General features: G+C 38.8%; 4 protein-coding genes and 3 long non-coding RNA genes across 10 annotated transcripts; 4 read left to right on the forward strand and 3 right to left on the reverse strand.

The window, feature by feature from the left end:
* Positions 1-586, reverse strand: LOC124200023. The gene is made up of 2 exons (XR_006877128.1): positions 453-586; positions 1-353 (listed from the first exon to the last, which is right to left on the reverse strand). It is a non-coding gene; the product is annotated as an uncharacterized LOC124200023 (long non-coding RNA).
* Positions 587-647: 61 nt separating this feature from the next.
* On the forward strand, positions 648-2,176 carry LOC124200018 (SPRY domain-containing protein 7-like). 2 transcript variants are annotated; one of them, XM_046596107.1, is made up of 6 exons: positions 649-887; positions 1,080-1,150; positions 1,211-1,256; positions 1,343-1,503; positions 1,562-1,664; positions 1,726-2,176. In XM_046596107.1, the coding sequence occupies exons 1-6, from the start codon at positions 770-772 to the stop codon at positions 1,827-1,829; spliced, it is 603 nt and encodes a 200-aa protein (XP_046452063.1). In that variant the 5' UTR covers positions 649-769; the 3' UTR covers positions 1,830-2,176. The 2 variants fall into 2 exon arrangements, with proteins under 2 accessions (XP_046452062.1, XP_046452063.1); XM_046596106.1 differs by having other exon boundaries at positions 648-887; positions 1,080-1,256.
* On the reverse strand, positions 1,682-6,588 carry LOC124200010 (rho guanine nucleotide exchange factor 7-like). Of its 2 annotated transcripts, none has more exons than XM_046596089.1 (16): positions 6,455-6,588; positions 6,286-6,384; positions 5,966-6,092; positions 5,743-5,908; positions 5,540-5,681; positions 5,402-5,478; positions 5,240-5,346; positions 5,073-5,164; positions 4,758-4,994; positions 4,593-4,674; positions 4,401-4,528; positions 2,673-2,896; positions 2,482-2,585; positions 2,323-2,412; positions 2,164-2,245; positions 1,682-2,036 (listed from the first exon to the last, which is right to left on the reverse strand). In XM_046596089.1, the coding sequence occupies exons 2-16, from the start codon at positions 6,355-6,357 to the stop codon at positions 1,928-1,930; spliced, it is 1,839 nt and encodes a 612-aa protein (XP_046452045.1). In that variant the 5' UTR covers positions 6,358-6,384; positions 6,455-6,588; the 3' UTR covers positions 1,682-1,927. The 2 variants fall into 2 exon arrangements, with proteins under 2 accessions (XP_046452045.1, XP_046452044.1); XM_046596088.1 differs by having other exon boundaries at positions 2,164-2,254.
* Positions 6,589-6,590: 2 nt separating this feature from the next.
* On the forward strand, positions 6,591-7,589 carry LOC124200021. The gene is made up of 5 exons (XR_006877124.1): positions 6,591-6,744; positions 6,800-6,916; positions 6,973-7,132; positions 7,216-7,295; positions 7,381-7,589. It is a non-coding gene; the product is annotated as an uncharacterized LOC124200021 (long non-coding RNA).
* A 1,224-nt stretch (positions 7,590-8,813) lies between these two features.
* Positions 8,814-9,807, reverse strand: LOC124200020. The gene is made up of 5 exons (XR_006877123.1): positions 9,660-9,807; positions 9,488-9,604; positions 9,287-9,431; positions 9,124-9,203; positions 8,814-9,038 (listed from the first exon to the last, which is right to left on the reverse strand). It is a non-coding gene; the product is annotated as an uncharacterized LOC124200020 (long non-coding RNA).
* A 358-nt stretch (positions 9,808-10,165) lies between these two features.
* On the forward strand, positions 10,166-12,325 carry LOC124200014 (carboxypeptidase B-like). 2 transcript variants are annotated; one of them, XM_046596100.1, is made up of 9 exons: positions 10,166-10,299; positions 10,404-10,567; positions 10,667-10,861; positions 10,939-11,133; positions 11,204-11,335; positions 11,414-11,520; positions 11,605-11,727; positions 11,792-11,966; positions 12,036-12,325. In XM_046596100.1, the coding sequence occupies exons 2-9, from the start codon at positions 10,405-10,407 to the stop codon at positions 12,209-12,211; spliced, it is 1,266 nt and encodes a 421-aa protein (XP_046452056.1). In that variant the 5' UTR covers positions 10,166-10,299; position 10,404; the 3' UTR covers positions 12,212-12,325. The 2 variants fall into 2 exon arrangements, with proteins under 2 accessions (XP_046452056.1, XP_046452058.1); XM_046596102.1 differs by having other exon boundaries at positions 10,226-10,299; positions 10,372-10,567.
* A 183-nt stretch (positions 12,326-12,508) lies between these two features.
* On the forward strand, positions 12,509-14,939 carry LOC124200012 (carboxypeptidase B-like). The gene is made up of 9 exons (XM_046596097.1): positions 12,509-12,760; positions 12,943-13,103; positions 13,176-13,382; positions 13,485-13,697; positions 13,766-13,897; positions 13,967-14,073; positions 14,148-14,270; positions 14,347-14,521; positions 14,593-14,939. Exons 1-9 carry the CDS (start codon positions 12,519-12,521, stop codon positions 14,757-14,759), a joined length of 1,527 nt encoding a protein of 508 aa, XP_046452053.1. The 5' UTR covers positions 12,509-12,518; the 3' UTR covers positions 14,760-14,939.
* The last annotated feature ends 39 nt before the right edge of the window (positions 14,940-14,978 follow it).

Consider the following 14,978-nt stretch of genomic DNA (forward strand, 5'->3'; position numbering starts at 1 on the left):
TATGTTTTCATACTTTATTCCACAAATTTTTAATAGGTTTTAATTCAGGGGATGGCTACACTGATTCCGATAAGCTAAACAAATCTTATTTTGTGTTTGTATATTATTTAGGACATGATTTTCATTAATTTTTTGTAAATTCGCTTAAATGTCTGTTGTAATTTGGTCAAACTAGATTCCTATATCCTATTCCTTCAAGCTGATGATGTTAGAAATATTGGCGTCGTTCTCAGGTGATCCAACTTTGACAGTTCGACTGGGCTCTGTTGGTGCTGGACTGGTGAAGGTATTCGTTGCTACTGGTGTTTCGTTTGATGCCTGGAAACACGGTCTACCAGGACCGGTAGACCGTGCTGGAAAAGTAGGAAAAGAATTTAACTTATTATGATTCAAAATGGTCAAATGTGGCTGTGTCGAATATCTGATGAGGTTAGAAGTAACTTCAGGAGTACCCCTAGTTGGTGGTTCGGTTGTTGGCATATCGGTCGTCATTGGCCTGCCAATTGTTGGAATATATTTAGCTGTTGTCGTAGATAGTTGAGCTCTCCATACCCATATGTCTTAACTTGTGGTTTTACCGGTTTTACAAATTTTATTTGGCTTTTATTTGGCGGATAAGAAAGTAAAATTATGATCTGACAACGTTGGTAAAACTGTCAGTTCAGTCTCAGTCGAACATTTATATTTTTTTCGTCTGGAATCTTTTTAGTGTAACCGAACGTCAAAATTCGTTTATTTTTTTTTGTAACTATTGTATAGTGTTTCATCAATGGCGAGCATATTTTGTTGTTTTAGAGGCTGTGCCAGTTTCCTTGATCTTGGGTTTGCGACTCCAACAGTACCCACAAAAAAGCAGCCTGTAATAGCCTTAGATCAACAACAAATTGGTACAGGATTTAACTTTTTCTAAAAAAATCAATAATTGTTTATGGTTTCATTAGGAAATTCCTCAGTTAATTTGGAATTTTTTTTATTAAAAAGTGCAATAGTAAATTCATTTGAACAATTTTAAAGTGTCTTTTACAATTTTCAAACTGTATTGTTTGTTTGTATTAATGAATATTGAATCATTTTCCCAGGTCAAGAAGTAGTACTTGTTAAAGATGGAACAAGAATATGTGGCACTGGCGGAGCACTTGGGAACACAGCTGTAAGTTACAAAACAAATAATATTGTTCTGTTAATAAAGTGTTGTATTGTAATAATGCAGATTATGCAAGACAAAGCTTATTTTGAAGTGAGGCTTCAACAGTCAGGTTAGTTCACCTACCAGTAATCATTAAGAAAACATTACTCTTTGATTGAATGCATCAGGTATATTTTTTTAAACCAAATTTTATAGGTGTTTGGGGAATTGGACTTGGTTCGGAAAAGGCAGATCTGAATGTTATTCCAATGGGGAATGATGCAGATTCTTGGGTTATGTGCTCAGATGGTTATCTTCGTCACAACAAGGAAGAAATGCACAGAATTACACAACTACCACAAGAAGGGGACACCATAGTAAGTCTCAACTCACAAGATTTATAAATCTATTTCTAAATATACATTCATATTACAGGGAGTTAGCTACAATCACATTGAACTGAACTTTTACTTGAATGGTCAAAAATTGGACTGCCCATTCACTAATGTAAGAGGACAAGTGTATCCAGCAGTATATGGTAAAAGGAAATGATTATTTCACATTAATTCACCGTTTATTTACATTTAAATTTATTACAGTGGATGACGGAGCTGTACTGGACATTGTTTTTGAAAATTTTGTGCGCGATCCTCCACCAGGGTTTGACAAAATCATGTTGGAACAATCTCTCTTAGAAACATAGGATAGTAAATCATTAAAAACTAAATTCAATTATCACGCCAAAGTTTCACACTCATCATCTGCTTTGAATCATTCCATTTACCTAACTGTTTCGCTATTTTAGGGCAGAACGTTCTTCAGTAGCTCGACTTCTTTTGCTAGGGACGTTACTTGATTCTGCAGCTCACGTACTTGATCCCGCAATGCATATACGGTGTCAACCAAACTTCTGAATGTCAAAGATATAAATGATTTAGTTAACATGAATGGCTCCCCGATCTGTTTGATTTCGATTCATTTTCTCCAGTCTTCTATAAATAATATCGTTTGTATAATCATGAAAGAAAACAATATACCTTTCCTCTACAACCGTACGAGTCCCTTGCACTTCTTCGACGATGATTTTTTCTTCTTCGGCAATCAGCACTTGTGGTGATTCTAGCAATGCTTCGGGGGAACCATTCATTATATAAGTCTAGGCGTTCATCCAAACTTCAACATACGAAATTGCTTACCTGATTTGACTGTTTGGCGTGACCTTGCAGTCAAACTACAATAGGCTTCTACTAGCTTAAGCAGTTGTGAATCATCATCGTAGTTTAGTTCTTTGCCAAAAAACAAAAAATCATTAGTTACGATGACAACTTGAATCAAATGTATATCGGTTTTCATACCTCTTTTCTTAAAAGACTTGTTAATAACTCTTTTGTTAGTTCTTTCTTGGCAAGGTCGTGTCGTGATGGGAAGCGATGGACGGAGAGAGGAGTAAGTCCAAACTCTGGCGATGATTCACCCCCAAAACAAAAAAAGAATTGATATATTTCCTGATTGTTTTTTTTTTTTCGAAACTAGTTTTATTTCTAACCTGTTATTGATGGTTGGGTTGGAAGCCGAGGCGAGAGAGAAATGCTGGTTTTGGTGGTACTGCTGGCTTCCCGCTGGACCCGACAGAGTATGTTGGACGGGTGGGCGTGCTACTACCGGTGTGCTCCCTCGGCTCGTCAATGCACTCGACGTTCGTATGGCATCTGCCTGCTTCTGATGCACTGACTGGATAGAAGTTGAGGGTGGAACGTTTTGTAGGGGAGTCTAAAATAAAATGAAAAGGGAAAAACAAGTAATTTTAGCACACAGTTGCGACTAGATAATACTGCAGATTATGTTCGCAATATTCCACAAATACACATGCTAGACCAAAGAGAAATAATAAAAAAAAAAAAATCCGGGCTGTTAGTATATGATCGCTCACTACTTCAGGCTCCATGCGCAAGTGCGTCCATTTAGACGGGAAGCTCATCCTTCGGGAATTTTTCGACATTCAAAAACTGGACGCCTACAAACTCGCAATTTACGAGATTATCAAGTGCGGAAATCCCAGGCGAACTTGTTTTGAAGGAAGATCACAAAGAGGAGTTCCTTGGTGGAAAGGCAAAATGACTTTGAGAAGTTACGAGAAGCTAAAGCAGCACCAACCCTCGCACCGGATTTGATTGATTGATCGAATCGGATTGCTTAGAGAAAAGAAAAAAATATAAAAATAAATAAAAGAGGGCGATTTGTACGGGATGGTGCACGAGTTGGGCTTCGGAATAGGGGGGAACGGGGTAGGGGGAAAGGCAATCAATCAACGCCAACCGTTTGAAGGGGATCTCTTCTGCATAAGTGAGCAGCAGATTCCAAGACAAGAAAACAAGGATAAGAAAATCATCCGCTACGTTCCATCCCCCTTGCCTGTAGGGAAATGAAGAGAAGGAAATGGAGGAGTCGGCGACTGTGCCAGCAAAACCGCGGCGGAAACTTTCGCTTTTCGCCACCAGTGGGCGTACAGTGTGGACCGGTACACCGGAGCGACGGGCGAAGAATTGCTGGCAGTATCGGGTTCTGATGGCGTGCCAGTGGCGTCACGACTTTGTGACGGAGTAGCAGCTCCTCCCACATCGGCCAGCCCGGAATCAAAAGAAACGTTTGAGACCCAAGCGCCGACGGTTGTTGACGTATAAAATCGTTGAACTGGTCCTTCGGCTCTGTCGGCAGTCGGTTCTTTGAAGCTGAATCGGGTAATGCACAAGTCCAACGGTGGAGGAAGTGATTGGGAACGAGAGGGAAACCTCGGAGATTTAGGCGAAAAGAAAGAAGAGCAATCTAAACTTTCGCTGAAACCTCCGCGTGTCCTGGATTTAGGAGACCAGCAGTGGGTTTTCACGCCAGTTGCTCCCGAGATCAAGGGAGAAGAGCGCGAGGAGGAAGAAGAACTGGTAGAGGAGGAAGTGGATCGACTCCAACTGCGGACAATGAAGGGAACCCCCATTGTCAACTCCTTTTCAATGTACATACTTCGTGTTTGTGTGCTGGACCGTTGAGACTGACCAGTTGACAAGTGACACTCGGCCCGGCATTGTCTCAGAAAACGATTCAAATTGTCTGTCTCGACATTTGCCGATGAACTGATGAAGGCACAACCTAGAATGAGCCTCCGCTCGTGTTCGGCCTTCCCCCCATCAAGAATTTCACGCAATCGTAGGCGAGTTAACAGACCAGCTTTGATCAGAAGAGCGAGATAGCGAGTCATCAGCCGGAACGGTGGACGACTTACGCAAGAAACAGCAGATGACGACGACGACGAAATCGTTGGATTCCGAATCTGTTTCTGAAGTAATTCCATCAAGCGAAGCCGTTCTTCTTTTGAAGGGCAGCTGACAATAATTCTCTCTGACCCTGAAACTGATCAACAACAATTTTCCGTTAATAAAAAGGAGGGCAAACCAATTTTAATCCCATGTCTTACCCAATAGTTCGAATGTAAGGCTACGAGATGTTTCAGAATCCTCTTGTATGTTTAAAGACATCCCTGAAAGGTTATATTTTTTCTAAAATAAATAAAAAGACGAGACATTTGAGTGATAAGTAAAAATGCAGTTAACATGAAAAACTATTTCAACAAGTAAATCACCTCAAAAACGAAGGCCGACAACCGTTGGCTCACTGAGAGTAAAATGACGCACTGACTGAAAAGAACCAAGTGCCGATCCTTAGTTTCTGTAATCGGAGTTGTTGTTGTGATCTTGACAGGTCCCATGTAAATAAGCTCACCAAGGCGCTGTGGTTCGTCACCTTCCCAACATCGGACAGAACCACACAATACTTCAAGCTCTTGTTCTTTTTGACGACGTACGGAAGCGCAATGCGACTATTATTTTTTTGGCAAATTGGGTTGATGATTTTAACGACAATTAATATAAAGGTAAAATTTAAAAGGAATTATTACAGCAAGGTTTTGGTAGACGAAAACCGATCGTTGAGTATCTCCTCTATCTGGGTGAAATTCTTCCATGTGTCGTTCAAGTTCTTGCAAACAACCTTTAAAGACAAATTGTGTTAATAATGTATTCCTTAAAGGTAAGTTGAAGATCTAACTCTTCTACTTGATCTAACCTCCATAGCGTTCCAGTCGTCGAAAGGGACGACTAAGCCCGGCAGTCAGAAAGACCAGGCCTGGGCTACGTCCTCCAAGACCTTCGACAAATGAACCCAACTTTTCCCTGGCGCAATTAAATTATTACATTAATGATTTACACATTCAAGTTTTGAACATACTTGTAATTTTCAAGGATACAGACAGTCCTGGGGTGATTACTGCAATACTCAGTGTGGGCAGACTTTATTTTCTCAGCCTGCATGTATATAATTTACTGGATAAGACATTTACCTTCTTTAATAAATGATAATGCTTACCATGCTAAGGAAGATACTTCCAACTCGCTGTTCAAGACTCGATTTTTCATAGCAATCTTCTAACAACCTGTTAAAAGTTGCATGTAGGTCTACAATTTCTGGTAAGTTTCTCACAATTTTACTGTATTCATCAGCTGTCAATCTGAGGAAAGTAAAAGATAGATTCATTCATTTTTTAACAGTTTTAAATATGTTCAGCTTACATGTCTGAATTCCCCAGAGGTGTGAGTACAGTCTTTAGTAGTGTCTGCATTTCTGAGATGTAACTCTTTTCAGAATCAATAATATCTTTTAAAATTAGATTTCGATTGACTGTCTGCTGTTCTGGAACAGTTTCTACTGCGAAAATAGTCTGGGGTGGCTTTGCACCTGCAAAGAAGATATTAACTCTACAATCAATTTACGTTTGTTAAGTCTACAACTTACCAATTATTCCTATATCTTTGACATAGTTAGATGGAAACCAACCAGTCTTTCCTTCAAATGTTCCTTCCCACCAACCACCTTCTTCCTTCTGAGTGATAGTTATAATATCCCCTTTCTTGAAATTCAACTAGAAACAAGTACAAATTAAAAAGCAAATTAAAAATAGCTAATTTTTAACAGACAAATTAAATCAATTGTCAATTAATAAAATGTCAATCACATGAAATGAATAGCATAAGGGATATGTAAAGAAATGAGATATATAACCTGCCAAACGTTCCTTAACAACTCATATTACATGTAATATTAAACAAACCAACCTCATCATTATTTTTCCCTTTAAAGCTATACACAGCCTGCACTTGAGTGATAGCTGGAGGTTCCGAAATCATTTTCCTTGACAAGTTGAGCAGCAGTACCTAAGATAACCAATAAAGACAAGTATTAGTCAAGTCTGTGGGGTAGGTTTGTTCTTGATTTCATTCTCACTATTAATACACTAGGTCAGGGTACAATTCCTTTGCAATTAGTCTAGCAACAGTTTCTACACAACAAATCTATGAAATATTTGTCTTTGTGAGAAATATTCCAAGGAATAATCGGTATTTGAGCCCTTTTACTATTTTAGACAACCCATGTCTGACTGCACAAGTGCAATATATCGCACAAGTCGTGCGCCACTTTTCCTCTCGCGCTTCCCTATTACGCTAGTGTCGTCTGGTGGGGAACGGCGACAACTCGTTTTCTGTCAACACCATTCTGCATGCAAAAGGACTAATGTACTGCTCATGTAATCTAAATTGTTTTTTTATTATTAATCTATGCATTTTAAAGGTACTACATCTTCTAAATCCCTAAAAACTCAGTGAAGATGAGACTAAGGTTACAAGAATTACACCATTCCCCCCTAAGTCTCAGGAATACATAGACATTTGCAGCAGTGTGTATGTGGTAAGCAAAAAGAATTGTTGGTGTACAGCATAAATACATTTTCCCTTTATAACCAGGAAAGATTATTATACCCCATGCTTCAATTGAATGGACTACCAGCATATTTTCTGAATAAATGGAGTGGTAGCATATACTAAATTCAAAGATGCAACACGAAGAAGAAGCTGTGCATTTGTGGAATTTTGTGATTCCGAGTCAGCTGCCAAAGCTGTCACAGTAAGTGTTCTTTACATATTTAGGCAGTAACAATTAATACCTAAACGGAGACAATGCTGAGAGCTCATTCAAAAATTTTATAGGAATATGCAGCCTCCAGCGAGTATCATGTATTGACTGAAGATCCAGGGCAGTCATGTAGTATTCAGGTGTTTGATGCAGAGTGTGTAAACTACTTTCTAATTGAACAATTGAAAGTTGTTCACTTTACCTTTTTTATTTATTTTAATTTGATTTTGTTCTTACAGGAGCCAAGACGAAAAGGGGGACAAGAAGAAAACGAGCACAAAACTAGACACGGAGGAAGCAGGCAGATCATTTCCAAGTTCCGTGTGTTGTTGAATGCTCAAGAAACATTTTAAATATTATGTGATAAATTCAAATTTTTAAACACGCACCAATGCTTGTAGTGTACCCGTATTAAACTTCAATAAAAAATATGTGATAGTTCAAAAAATGAGAATTTATTAGTTTGTTCACTATCAACAAAAGATCGACTCTTTATATTTCAAATTAGGATTTCGCGTTGATAATGGAGTGTATTAATGCAGTATTTTCCCTATTTCATAGGTGGAAGTTTGCATAGCATGACTAGCGTCAGTTTAAACATCTTCCGGCATGAATTAAAGGTAGATGCATATAAAATGCAGTGTTTTTGAACTCATATTCGGGTTCCGCGTGAAAATCTGAGTAAGAACATTCATCTGATTACTATTGGCGGACGCCTGCATTAGCATGATTTGCGTCAACGTGAAAAATCGTTCGACGTGAATTACAGGCACACGCATACAAGAAAGAGTTTTTTTGAACTCATATTCGGATTCCGCGTAAAAAGTTTAGCTTAATTAATTGTTTTCGTTATTTTTGCGTTATCCTGTGCAGCACGATGTGCGTCAGCGTGAAAAATCGTTCGGCGTGAATTACAGGTACACGCATATAAAATAGCCAGTTTTTCAAATCATTTTTGAATTCAGCGTAAAAAGTTGAGTCTACTTCATGATTTTCATCATTTTTAGAGGCAGCCTGCAAGAGTTATTCGTTTTTGACGAATTTTTTCATAGAAACAAAACGACGCAGTTCTCTTTAATTATCTAGGCGACCTTTTTTCGAAATTTTTTTTTGTCGCAAACGACAAATTCCCCCCTTAAATAATGAAATTAACACCTGATACTCAAATTTAAACGCTGAATCCATATATGAAGTCAAATACCGACTTTTTTAAATGCATCTACCGTTATTTCACGCCGAACGGTTTCTCACGCTCACGTAAAGCACGCTATACACTACAGGCTTCCGCCAATAATAATAAAGTGATAGTTTTTACGCAACTTTCAACGTTGAATGCGAATATGAGTTCAAAAAAACTCTATATTATATGCATCTACCCGTAATTCACGCCGGATGGTTTTTCACGCCGACGCTCATCATGCTATGCAGGATAACGCAAAAATAACGAAAAATAAGAATAATGATCAACTTTTGACGCGGAATCCGAATATGAGTTAAAAAAACTATATCTTATATGCATTAACCCCCGTAATTCACGCCGGACGGTTTCTCACGCCGACGCTCGATCTATGCAGACTTCCTAAAATAATGGAAAAAATTACACTACACTCAATTTTTCACGCGGAATCCAAATTTGAAATAAAAAACCGTCTAACTAACTAGTGAATTCTCATTATTTATAATTTATAGCTTTTATTGTTGTCTTTTATTATGTATTACATGGATACACTACAGGCATGTTAAGTGTCTTAACGAATTTGTATTTCTCATTGTAGCATTTAGCATTTTTCTTGAGCATGCCGCACCGTGGAACTACAGTGTCTAGGGGTTCTTCCAGGGTTCTTCCGTGTCTAGTTTTGTGCTCGTTTTCTTCTTGTCCCCCTTTTCGTCTTGGCTCCTGTAAGAACAAAATCAAATTAAAATAAATAAAAAAGGTAAAGTGAACAACTTTCAATTGTTCAATTAGAAAGTAGTTTACACACTCTGCATCAAACACCTGAATACTACATGACTGCCCTGGATCTTCAGTCAATACATGATACTCGCTGGAGGCTGCATATTCCTATAAAATTTTTGAATGAGCTCTCAGCATTGTCTCCGTTTAGGTATTAATTGTTACTGCCTAAATATGTAAAGAACACTTACTGTGACAGCTTTGGCAGCTGACTCGGAATCACAAAATTCCACAAATGCACAGCTTCTTCTTCGTGTTGCATCTGCTACCACTCCATATATTCAGAAAATATGCTGGTAGTCCATTCAATTGAAGCATGGGGTATAATAATCTTTCCTGGTTATAAAGGGAAAATGTATTTATGCTGTACACCAACAATTCTTTTTGCTTACCACATACACACTGCTGCAAATGTCTATGTATTCCTGAGACTTAGGGGGGAATGGTGTAATTCTTGTAACCTTAGTCTCATCTTCACTGAGTTTTTAGGGATTTAGAAGATGTAGTACCTTTAAAATGCATAGATTAATAATAAAAAAACAATTTAGATTACATGAGCAGTACATTAGTCCTTTTGCATGCAGAATGGTGTTGACAGAAAACGAGTTGTCGCCGTTCCCCACCAGACGACACTAGCGTAATAGGGAAGCGCGAGAGGAAAAGTGGCGCACGACTTGTGCGATATATTGCACTTGTGCAGTCAGACATGGGTTGATTTTAGACCACTAAAAATTGTTGTTGTGAGCTAATTGATCAGCGCCATCTGTTGAAGAACAACGATGAAGGAATTTTTGAAATTTTTTTTTACTTGATTGCTCTCCAAAAAGGGATCGATCTCCTTTCCATCAAAACATGCAATGTCCAAAAAAGGTAATGAAAATTTTGTCTCGGCATTGTAGCATTATAGCATGGTTATATCATAGCATAAGCACATTTTATCATTGCGTCAATTAATGGCTCGTAATGCACGCTGAATGCTCTCTTTCCTTGTTCGTGTACAGATGCCGTGAATTAATACAGGTGAAAAATCTGGGTGAAATGCGTCACACATTCGGACGTATCTAACCGATTACCAACTGTATTTACTCATACGCTGTGCCATGTATTCAGCATATATAAAACCCCGTCACTTAAGTTTGAAACTACACTGCATGTCGAACGTTTCATTCGTTCCTAACCAAATCTCATTTGCGTAGAAAGAAAAGTAAATTTTTAAAATACCTAGACGTTCCTCCTTTATAATGTCTTTGATGTGAGTAAATAAAAAAAAAAAAAGTAATAATATTTCGTTTCAATTTTATTCGTTAGGATGCGTATACTGTTTGTCGCAATCACTCTGTGTTCCGTATTGCTAATTGGACAAGCCACTCCGGTAGAAGATCATGTCTCTTATTCAGGAGTTCAGGTCTGGACAATCACAATTAGTTCTCCGGAAGAACGCCATGGTCTATCAAAAATGATATCACACTACGGTAGGCTAAACTATTAAATCGCTCAACTAAATTACGTACTGCAAGACTGCAAGTATAACTAAAGACAGGTGTTAAAAATTTTATACCGTTCTTGTGAAGGACTCGAGGTGTGGAAGGAAGCCAGATCCAATAACCCCAAAACGGATTTGTTAGTTCCAGTACAATACCAGAAAGAATTGGGACTGAAGCTGATGGAAGCCAATATTAATTATGTCATCAAGATCAACGACTTGCAAGCTGTTATCGATAACGAAAACCTCCATACCAAGGCCAGTTCTTCTAACACAAGATCAGGTAGGAATAAAACGTAACTAATTTTAAAACGCTTGCCAAAAATGAATGTTAGCAAATCAAACTTTATTAATCGGCAGCTCACAACATGGACTGGACTAGCTACCATCGGCTGGGCGATATCTACGGTTACATGAGTTACCTGAATGCCACTTACCCCGGCCTCGTTTCATTAATCAACATCGGCTCCTCTTATGAAAAAAGGCCACTCTACGTTCTTCGAATTTCTAACTCTTCTTGTAACGCCACAAAACCCGCCATCTGGATCGACGGAGGTAATAATATACCCAATAATTATTCATTTAATCTATATTATACATTTAAATGAATAATAATGACTTGAAGGAATTCACGCCCGAGAGTGGATTTCACCAGCAGTGACATCTTACATCATCCAACAGCTCGTCGAAGTGCAGGCGAACGCGAAACTTTTGCTCAACGTTGATTGGTACATCATGCCGGTCATGAATCCCGATGGTATTGTTTATTTCCATAAGCCTTATGTTTTTATTGTAAAATCCAATTTAATTTGACAATATCAATTTTTATTATAAGGTTATGAGTTTACGCACGTCTCCAATCGGATGTGGCGCAAAACTCGTTCCTTGTCAAGCCTATCCAGCTGTCGAGGTGTTGATCCGAACCGGAACTTTGGTTACAAGGTTATAACTAACATTGTCATTATTTACAGTTGATTTGTTTGTTTCTTAATTATTTGTATTGCATGCGATGACATCATGCTGTAGTGGGGTGGTTTAGGAACGAGCACCAATCCGTGTTCGGATATCTACAAGGGAACCAAAGCATTCTCGGAGCCAGAGACTCTACTCACTTCCAATTTTATTCTGGGAAAAGCCAAACAAATTAAAGTAAAATTGTGTTAATATTTTAATGTATCTACGTTAATGTTACATTTTTATTTTTTCCCTGTAGCTTTATCTAACTATCCACAGTTACGGGCAGGCTGCTTTAGTTCCGTGGGGGTATGACGTGGCTTATCCCAGTGATTACGCCGACATGTTGGCACTGGCGAAAAGCGCCGCTTCTACATTCCGCAAATACAAATTTTCCGTTGGTAATTCAGCCGCACTTTACTACCCGGCTGCAGGTATATAATTTCCACTCCATCTTTCATAATTCAAAAATTAAAATATTATTCATTGCTGTGCATATATAGGTGGTTCGGATGACTGGGCCAAATCGGTTGGCATCAAGTACAGCTACACTTTCGAGCTGGCCGACAGCGGCACATACGGATTTCTCTTACCGTCCTCGGACATTTTACCGGTGGCCCAGGATTTTTTCCCTGCGCTGGATGTTTTTGCTACTAAAATAGCAACTTTGAAAGTTTAACCCGCGATACCCGTCAAAATTACATTTTACCAGGTGGTGGTGGCATTGAATTTTCTGGTTTCTGTCCAACTGAATTTTGCATTGCGTGAAATACATGGGCGAAGTTTAGAATAGAAATATCCTCGATCTTGCCAAAGATAGTCTTGAATTTTTAATTATGGAAGTAGCACGGGGCCATCAAAATACATTACGAGTTGCGTCCTAGAACGCAGCGTGAATCAAAAGAAATTCAGCACACAGTTCGTTTTCACTTTCTCGTTGGAGCGTGTTGAATGCTGTAAAAATGAAATGAGAAATTCTCGCCAGTATGCTTCACGTCCACAACTGGATGAGAAGTATATATATATACTTTTCCTTGCAACGCGGATTGTATGCTGTGCATATGGAATTGTATGGTGTGCCAGATGGGAGAACTTTCTTTCATAAGGAGAACAATATGGGTAGGCTGCACCGCGTCGTCTTGCGTAAGTTTCCAACGAGCCGTTGCGTAAACCGTTACTCGACAACACTTTCTTCTGCCAGGATGATGCCTCTCAATGCCAGAAATCGGTAGGATTTTTTCGACAATCCGTTATCCCAAATTCCATTTAGAACATTATTAATTGTTGCCATCAAATTCCACAATCACCGTGTGGCTGTGGCCCTATGCATGTATATTTTTAGCGCTGTGACTATAGCCGCCAAATAGAATCATATTTTTATACCTACACCATCTGTAATATCTTTGTCAGGATTTCTCTGATGTTAACCGCATTCGTCGTGGGTTGCTTCATATTCGGCCAAGCATCTCACACAGAGAAGGATGTATCTTATTCAAAATTTCAAATTTGGAGAATCACGCCACGTACGAAAGATGAGAATAGCAACTTTTTTAGAGCGATTCAAAGTTACGGTGAGATGCATAATTTCAAACATTACACAAAAATACCATGTATCTATAGAAAATATTTCTTTTGAACTATAGAAACTGAAATATGGAAAGATATTACTACAGGCGCGAATACCGAGTATACCGTTCTGGTACCGCCGCAAATCCAAACAGAAATCAAACGAAAGTTTAACGTAGCCAACGTGTCTTACGTCGTCGAAATCAGTGACTTACAAACCGCCATCAACGAAGAAAACCCCGTCACTGCTAATAATAACAGCTGGTTTTTAAATTCTACCTTTGGTAACATTATAAAGATATGAAAAATGTAACAGATCCGTTATTAGGGAAATGGGAAAAATATTGACATGTAGACTAGGCAGTTAATATACTTGTATTTTATAGACAACAAAACGGCTCATAGAATGGACTGGACTAGTTACCACCGACTGGACGACATTTACGGATACCTGGATTATTTGGCGGATACATACCCGAATATTGTCCAGTTGATCAATATCGGCGCTTCGTATGAGAACCGAACGCTCTACGTCGTTCACATCTCACACCCTTCTTCCATTCCCGACAGCACAAAACCAGCCATCTGGATTGACGCAGGTGTTTTGTTATTTCAATCTTTTTCGTATAATTATGAAAGTGCTGTTATTCTTATAATTGATATTCAGGGGTTCACGCTCGAGAGTGGATATCCCCAGCGTTGGCCACATACATCATCCACCAACTTGTTGAAGATCCGGCAAACGAGGGGCTTTTGCTCAGCGCCGATTGGTATATTATGCCCGTCATGAACCCAGATGGTACGGCAACAATATCATTCATTATCGATCCCATTCTCCGTTTTAAAAATCTCCGTTTAATTCAAAAAGGTTACGAGTACTCGCATGTCAAAAATCGGCTTTGGCGGAAAAGTCGATCTGAGACGGGATCGCGAAAATGTCGAGGTGTTGATCTGAATCGGAACTTTGGTTTCCAGGTGAGCGATTTTTATTGAATCCTCATTTTAAAACAAATAAATAAATAAAAATGTTCACATTTGTTGGTCCGAAGTGGGGTGATCGTGGCTCCTACGCAGATCCATGCACAATTTCATTCAGAGGAATAAAGGCATTCTCCGAACCGGAATCCATTGCCACCTCAAATTTCATTCTAAAAAAATCTAATCTCATAAAAGTATAACGTAATTTATTCTTAGTATATTCTTATTTGTCTTCACAATAAATTAATGAACAATTTGTTTTCGACGAAGCTTTATTTGACGTTACACAGTTTTGGCCAGGCGGTCCTGATTCCTTGGGGCCATTCCGCTACTCTTCCGTCCGACTATGGCGACATGTTGGCACTGGCTAAAAGTGCCACGTCAACTTTCCAGCGCTACAAGTTCAAAGTTGGCAATGTGGCGGCCCTATTTTATCGAGCTTCAGGTACGCTTGTTATTGATCGTTTTTTCCGACTAGACATGTTTGAATCATTTGATGGTTATGATACTGCACAGGAAACTCTGCAGATTGGGCCAAATCAATTGGCATCAAGTACTGCTATACAGTTGAACTTCCCGCCAAAGGATTTATCCTGCCAGCTTCGAATATTTTGCCTGTGAGCCAGGATTTCTTTTCAGCCTTGGATGTTTTCGCTGCTGAAGTAGCCACACTCCATGTCTAATCAAAATTACCTTTTCCCTTCTATATGCCATACGACAACAAAGTAGATATGTATCTATATTATTATTTGATGCATAGGAATTATAGCAATTGGTAATATCGGACAAAGTTCTGTACAGATTAATAGAATATGTTATTCACCTGGTGTAAAATAAATACAGCAGGTGTTTATTATGGTTAATAGCGTGAGCAGCATTGGCTTGGTAAATAATTTGCTCTC

The sequence above is a fragment of the Daphnia pulex genome, chromosome 8 (assembly GCF_021134715.1).
Source record: "Daphnia pulex isolate KAP4 chromosome 8, ASM2113471v1".
NCBI classification, from domain to species: Eukaryota; Metazoa; Arthropoda; class Branchiopoda; order Diplostraca; family Daphniidae; genus Daphnia; species Daphnia pulex.

What these genes read in the sequence shown, in the direction of transcription:
- LOC124200018 (XM_046596106.1), top strand. Translation starts at nt 770, where the DNA reads ATGGCGAGCATATTTTGTTGTTTTAGAGGCTGTGCCAGTTTCCTTGAT. An exon ending in CTTAGATCAACAACAAATTG is followed by an intron (nt 888 to 1,079) that starts GTACAGGATTTA and finishes TCATTTTCCCAG; the next exon opens with GTCAAGAAGTAGTACTTGTT. An exon ending in AGTGTATCCAGCAGTATATG is followed by an intron (nt 1,665 to 1,725) that starts GTAAAAGGAAAT and finishes AATTTATTACAG; the next exon opens with TGGATGACGGAGCTGTACTG.
- LOC124200010 (XM_046596088.1), bottom strand. Translation starts at nt 6,357, where the DNA reads ATGATTTCGGAACCTCCAGCTATCACTCAAGTGCAGGCTGTGTATAGC. An exon ending in ACGCCAAACAGTCAAATCAG is followed by an intron (nt 2,255 to 2,322) that starts GTAAGCAATTTC and finishes GTTCCCCCGAAG; the next exon opens with CATTGCTAGAATCACCACAA. An exon ending in CGTACGGTTGTAGAGGAAAG is followed by an intron (nt 2,037 to 2,163) that starts GTATATTGTTTT and finishes TTTGACATTCAG; the next exon opens with AAGTTTGGTTGACACCGTAT.
- LOC124200014 (XM_046596100.1), top strand. Translation starts at nt 10,405, where the DNA reads ATGCGTATACTGTTTGTCGCAATCACTCTGTGTTCCGTATTGCTAATT. An exon ending in GCCGGTCATGAATCCCGATG is followed by an intron (nt 11,336 to 11,413) that starts GTATTGTTTATT and finishes TTTTATTATAAG; the next exon opens with GTTATGAGTTTACGCACGTC. An exon ending in ACTTTACTACCCGGCTGCAG is followed by an intron (nt 11,967 to 12,035) that starts GTATATAATTTC and finishes GTGCATATATAG; the next exon opens with GTGGTTCGGATGACTGGGCC.
- LOC124200012 (XM_046596097.1), top strand. Translation starts at nt 12,519, where the DNA reads ATGCTTCACGTCCACAACTGGATGAGAAGTATATATATATACTTTTCC. An exon ending in CCTCTCAATGCCAGAAATCG is followed by an intron (nt 12,761 to 12,942) that starts GTAGGATTTTTT and finishes TATCTTTGTCAG; the next exon opens with GATTTCTCTGATGTTAACCG. An exon ending in GTTTTTAAATTCTACCTTTG is followed by an intron (nt 13,383 to 13,484) that starts GTAACATTATAA and finishes TGTATTTTATAG; the next exon opens with ACAACAAAACGGCTCATAGA.